General features: G+C 45.6%; 1 protein-coding gene across 1 annotated transcript in view; it reads right to left on the bottom strand.

Annotated features, from left to right (window-relative positions):
- The window catches only part of TMEM254 (transmembrane protein 254), a 29,749-nt gene extending 24,082 nt beyond the window's left edge, over nt 1-5,667 (bottom strand). The window contains exon 1 of the mRNA XM_075564215.1: nt 5,361-5,667. Coding sequence (XP_075420330.1) covers nt 5,361-5,465 — 105 coding nt within the window. The 5' untranslated portion in view covers nt 5,466-5,667. The remainder of the gene's footprint in view (nt 1-5,360) is intronic.
- Between the last annotated feature and the right edge of the window lie 357 nt (nt 5,668-6,024).

The raw sequence follows: 6,024 nt of genomic DNA on the forward strand, positions 1-6,024 counted from the left end.
AGTAGGATGACTAGCAGGGCTTGATCAAGGGCAATGTAACTGAGAGGAATTACTGAAACCCGAATGAAGGCCAAACATGATAGTGGAACAAGGGGAAAGTAAAAGGAAATAAAGAAAGAACTAGGAGGCAAAGGGGATTTATAGAGGTCTAAATACAGGCATGTACATATGTAAATATATTTATATATAACGATCGGGAAAAAGACCTATGTACATATATTTATATGCTAAATATCAAGGTAGCAGATGGACAATGAGCCTCTACTCAAGTCCTCAATACAGAACACTTTGTTCTAATAACCTGGCATTCCATAATGCTCACCTTCCTGACAGGATCACTGAAGACAAAATGGGTGCATAAACAAATGTAGTGAAGAAAGCTAATGGTGCCTGGCTATCAAAAGATATAGCATCTGGGTCTTCAAGGCTTATAGTTAAACAAGCAACCATCTAGCAGAGAAGCAACAAAGACCACATTGGAGAAGCACACTATCCTGTGTGATCATGAGGTGTTGATGGGAAGAGGTATCAGAAGTTCAAAAACAAGCAACCAAATCAATGTGAAGGGGTATTGATGTGGTGGAGACCCAAAACCCACCTGTAAGATAATTGGACAGTCCCTCTCCGAAGGGCCATATATAGAAGGGATGAAAACTCCAGAGTACGGAATAGCACTGATGAACCACATAGCTATCCTCTAGTTCTTTATATTTCCTCCCCTTACTAGTACGGTTTTTATTTGTTTACTTCATTAATCATGTTAGATTTGCATACGTTCATTTATAAATGTAAAAGAGTTTGGTACATGAAAACAAAGATAGATAACGCTTTAGAAACCGTAACAGGAGTGCCCTGGGGGCATGGGAAGAGAGGGAGGGGAAGGGGAGAATAGGGAGCTGACAGCATTGATGACTGTATAAATCCATCTGATGGGATGGATTGAACAAAAGAATTATATGTGAATGGATATAGTGGATCATGTATGATATTGCAAAAAATCCCAAACTATTATAGGAAAAAAAGTAGCATGGGAAGGGAGGGAATAAATGGGAGCTGATATCAAGGAGTTCAAGAAAAAAGAAAATGTTTTGAAACTGATTGTGGTAGCAATTTTACAATACTGCTTGATGTGATTGAACAATGGAATGTTATTACATCTGTAAGAGCTCCCAATAAAATAAATTTTTTTAAAGAATGGCATCTTCAAACAAACAGCCATTTAATTGAGGCATCAACTAAATCCATATAAAAGAAGCACACTAACCTATGTGACCCACAGACGATAAACAACAAAATTCAAAGTCAAAGGAAGGCATGGTGTATTAGTCTGGGTACATTAAAGAAACAAATCCACAAACTCATGTATAAGAGAGAGTTTTATATAAAACTTAAGTGCACATCAAGAAAACATCCCAACCCAGTGCTGCCCAAATCCACAAGTCCAACATTAACCCCTATGTTCGACACCAATCCACAAAGTCCTCCACTATCTCACAAAACATACACTATTACGCCGACTGCAGGAGAAAAGCCAAATCAGTGATTGTGTAAGCATCTCAGCGCTGGCAGGGGTCTCCACACAGCTGCTCCAGCACCCAGGGCTGCATCAGGGTAGGTCCATGCGGCTTCTCCTCAGGGACGTCTTGCAGGAAGTGAGACTTGGCAGCTGAAGCAGGGAACTGGCTAAGGCAGCTGCACCCTGGTCCAACCATCATGAAGCAAGAGACCCAAGAACTAGAAAGGCAAGGCTCATTGAGCCACTTATCTCTCCACCCTTCAATTAACCCCACATGTGTTTATTGGCCAGGTTGGCACAATAAACTTTAACTCACATGGTATCAGAGCTTAAATTGTGAACACTCAATTTGCAGAAGACTCTGGATAACTGAGGGAGCTCAAAATCCCTGCCAATGGGGGTCCACCAGATGCTTACTCCTCACTCACTGCAGCAGAGGAACGTGAATAACCTTGCTATCATGAACAGCAAGGGAGGATGTATCGCGACAGTAACTGCGATAATGGCTTCACGGGGATGGGGAAGAGGGAGGAAAGTTGGAGGGAAATAGGAAACAAATGATACAGGAAGGAGAGGATGCTCTCAAACTGATTGTAGTGACATACATACTACTGTTTTTAATATAACTAAACTGTGAAAGTGTATGACATGTTAATTATATCTCAATAAATTGAGAGAAATCCAAGAAAATCAAGAAAAGGGCAAAGTGTTAAGAAAACTGATAAAGTATAATATTAATTTCACACATAAGTAGCTTTTGTGAAGATTATTCAAAAATTGTTACAGTAGTTCACATAAAGGGGGGTGCCAGAGATTTGAGCTGGATTCAGAAGAGGGTGTGGAGCCAGAAATTATCATTGCTGATATCTGGTAGATATTGGCTGAAAACATAGTATACTGTGGGGGAAGGACCAGCCCCCACAACTAATCACGGGTTTGATAGGTGCAATTGCACGGTTAAGATATATATAAAGATCATAATAAAGTCATAGAGCATGAGAGATAGAAGAGAGATTGAAATAATGGAGTCAGGCACGTTTCATGGTAGTATGCTCACCTTAGCCCCGCTGGGTGGTCCACGTGGAGAGAGGATGAGGGGAAGGAGGACAAGGGGAAAGGAAACAGGGGAGCGAGGACAGGGGGTCTTTATTGCTAAGCAAGGCTTATGTATCTTTGGGGGGCAATGCAAGCCCACTAATTACAGGTAAAGACATGACGTCATGGGAAGGGGTTGCACTATAGGTTATACAGCAATGAGAGGGGGACAATCTAGGGCTATACACGCAATAGGAAGGGGAGGGATTGAGGTATACATGTGACAAGAAGGGCGGATCCTAGATTCAGGATGGCCACCTAACTTTGGATGTCACTGAGCAGGTTTGACCTGTTCTCTGGATCATATAGAAACCATTATCAGTAGGGTGTAAACCCCACCTACAGGAACCAAACCTATGACTGCAAGCCTTTAGGGAGAAATAGCTCATTGTCCTTAACAGCAGGGAGTGGACCCTACTTGTGGTGGAACCAGACAGGGAGGTAACTTGACAATCATTTACACTGCAAGAAGTGTCCTAAGCCTAACATATATTTGGGGGAGACGACTTGGGAGAAATCGTTCTATTTCCCCCAGTATACCAGAAATATGTTTACTTGTGTATTATTGACTATGCAATGGCATTTAAAGATGTCGACCATATAGAATTATAGGTAACATTGAGAAGAATGGAAATTCCAGAATATTTCATTGTGCTCCTGTTGAACCTGTACATAAAGCAAGAGGCAGTCATTTGAAGCGTATACTGGGTAGCTTAAAATTAGGACAAGTGGGCTTAAAGGCTGAGTCTAACCATATTAATTCAATTTGTATGCTGAGCCAATAATCAAAAGGTGAATTATATGAAGAACACAGCATCAGAATTAAAGGAAGAAAATAAATAAATAATAAAAGAATTGGAGGGAGACTCATTAACAATCTGCTGTACATAGATGACACACGCTTGCTTCCTGAAAACCACGAGGACCTGCAATACTTCTTGATTAAGATCAATGACTACAGCATTCACTACAGTTTACACCTTGACATAAAAATAACAAAATCCTCACAGCTTTACCACTAACTAGTATCGTAATAAATGGAGAAAATATTGAATTTGTCAATGATTTCCTTTTATTTAGACCTGAAATCAACACTCATAGAAGAAGTAGGAAATCAAATGATACCTTGCATTGAATAAATCTACTATAATGATCTCTTTAAAGTGTTCAAAAGGAAAAATATTACTTTGAAGATTAAGGTGAAATTGACAAACTCAAAAACCTAAACCCACTAAGATTGAGTTGATTCTTTCTGACTCATAGCAACCCTGTAGAACAAGGTAGGATTGCCCTGTGGGTTTCTGTAGAAAGTCTCATCTTTCTCTCACACAGCAGATGATGGTCTAGAACTGCTAACCTTGTGGTTAGCAACCCAATGCTTAACCACCACCAGGGTTCCTAAGTATCTTTCAATTGCCTCCGATGCATGCCAAAGCTATACAATGAATAAAGAAGATCAAAGAAGAAGAGATTCATTTGTAGTATTGGCAAAGAATATGAAAGTGCCATGGGTTTCCATAGGAAGCGACTAAGTCTTGAAAGTACAGCAGAATGTTCTATGGAGACAAGGATGGCAGGACGTTGCCTCAGCACCCTGGACGTGTAGTTAGGCGGGGGCCTGCTCCTAGAAACGGGCACCGTGCTTGGTAAAGTAGAGGGTCATCAAAAGAGAAGCCCTTCAGTAAAACGCACTGACGCAGTGGCTTTAACAATGGGCTCAGGCACTACGAGAGTGATGACGGTGCAGAGGCTGCCTGTGCTCCCTGCCGTGGTACACGGGTCCTGTAAGTCCAGAGAACCTACCAGCAATAGCTTTCTCCCAGATACATTTTATGAGAGGTTGCGAGTCATGCACGTCGGGCATGTTTCAGTTCAACAACCCTCCTTTCACATCTGGACACACCAGGGCAGTGGGGGTCAGATTTGAACACTGTGGGCCTAATAGAACACATTTCACAGACCCAGTCTGCAGGCACTCCCTGGAATATCTAAACGGCGGTGCCTTTCCGTCTCAATTATTTCAACATCACCCCCGTCCCCGCCAACGGACTTTATCCTTTATCAGTGTTTCCCAAGTGAGTCCTACGGTTACTAGTTCACTTTCCAGGGTGCTACGACGGAGTAGGGGTGGGAGGAGGGCGGCTGCAAAAGCATACCTACACACAGAATAAAGTATAGCGCCCACTTTGGGAGACGGTGGAACAGGATAAATGGGAAAGCAGTCTACCCTGAGTCAGAATCGACTCAGATGTTGGACACTTTACCCTGGATTACACGTTATAGCACAAATCTTTGATTGCCAGGGGGCGCTGCGTAACTTTTTTCCTCCGGAAAAACGGGCAAAAGGCCGTGTGGGAACCTGTTTTAAGCGAACTCTTTGTCAGCCAGGCAGGGGTCCTCTGACTTCTGGTTTCCACGCCGACGCCGGAAATGACATCATCTCGCTCTCCTTCCCAGTCAGCCCTCCCTCATGCTTTGGGTCTATTCTTTTTCTAAGGGATCCCAACGGCCGGACCACGCTGCCTCTCGGCGGCCTCACGGCAGACGCGCTCACGCAGGCCCGCTCCGCAGTGGGAGGACCCGTCTGCGCGTGCGCCCCGCGCGCCCCGCCCCGCGCGCCCCGCCCCGCGCGCCCCGCCCCGCGCGCCCCGCCCCGCGCGCCCCGCCCCGCGCGCCCCGCCCCGCGCGCCCCGCCCCGCGCGCCCCCGCCCCGCGCGCCCCCAGCCGCCCGCGCGCGCCCGCGCCTCACCGTGAAGTAGCCCAGCCCCAAAGCCGTGGTCAGCGACGGCAGGGGTCGGGCTCTTCGGAAGTAGGTGGCGGCGCGCCGGCCGGCCTCGGACGCTGCCACCGCCATCTGGATGCGGGCCGGGGCCGCCGCGGATCGGGCGCCTCGCCGCCTGCGTGAATGCAGTGTCCCCGCCCTCGGCCGGGAGCCGGTTCGGGTGGCGGCCGCACCCCGGGCGGCTCTCGGGCTCAGAGCGGCCCCTTCTCTGCCGCGACCCGCCCACAGCCCGCGGGTGGCCGGAGGAGAAGCCCCTGGATTTCACTTGCCAGCCTCCCCGATGAAACTTTGGGAATCCATGGTGCTGTCAGGCTCTAATTATCGGGAGGCTGACTTGTTTTTTTTTTTTACTAAACTTCAGCTGTGTGCTATTGTGGCGCAATTTTACTGTCTGTAAAATGGGGTCAGTTAAATGAGTTAACACCTGTAAAGCACCCAGGACAGTATCTGGCATAAAGTACCAGTACTTTATAGAGTTTGGATATTAATATCTTTAAGTCTTGAAGTATATGTTCTTTTTCTTAACTTTTATTATTTTTAATTGTTTTATTAGGGGCTCATACAACTATCACAATCCATACACACATCAATTATGTAAAGCACATTTGTACATTCATTGCCCTCATCATTC

The sequence above is a fragment of the Tenrec ecaudatus genome, chromosome 12 (assembly GCF_050624435.1).
Source record: "Tenrec ecaudatus isolate mTenEca1 chromosome 12, mTenEca1.hap1, whole genome shotgun sequence".
In the NCBI taxonomy this organism is placed as follows: Eukaryota; Metazoa; Chordata; class Mammalia; order Afrosoricida; family Tenrecidae; genus Tenrec; species Tenrec ecaudatus.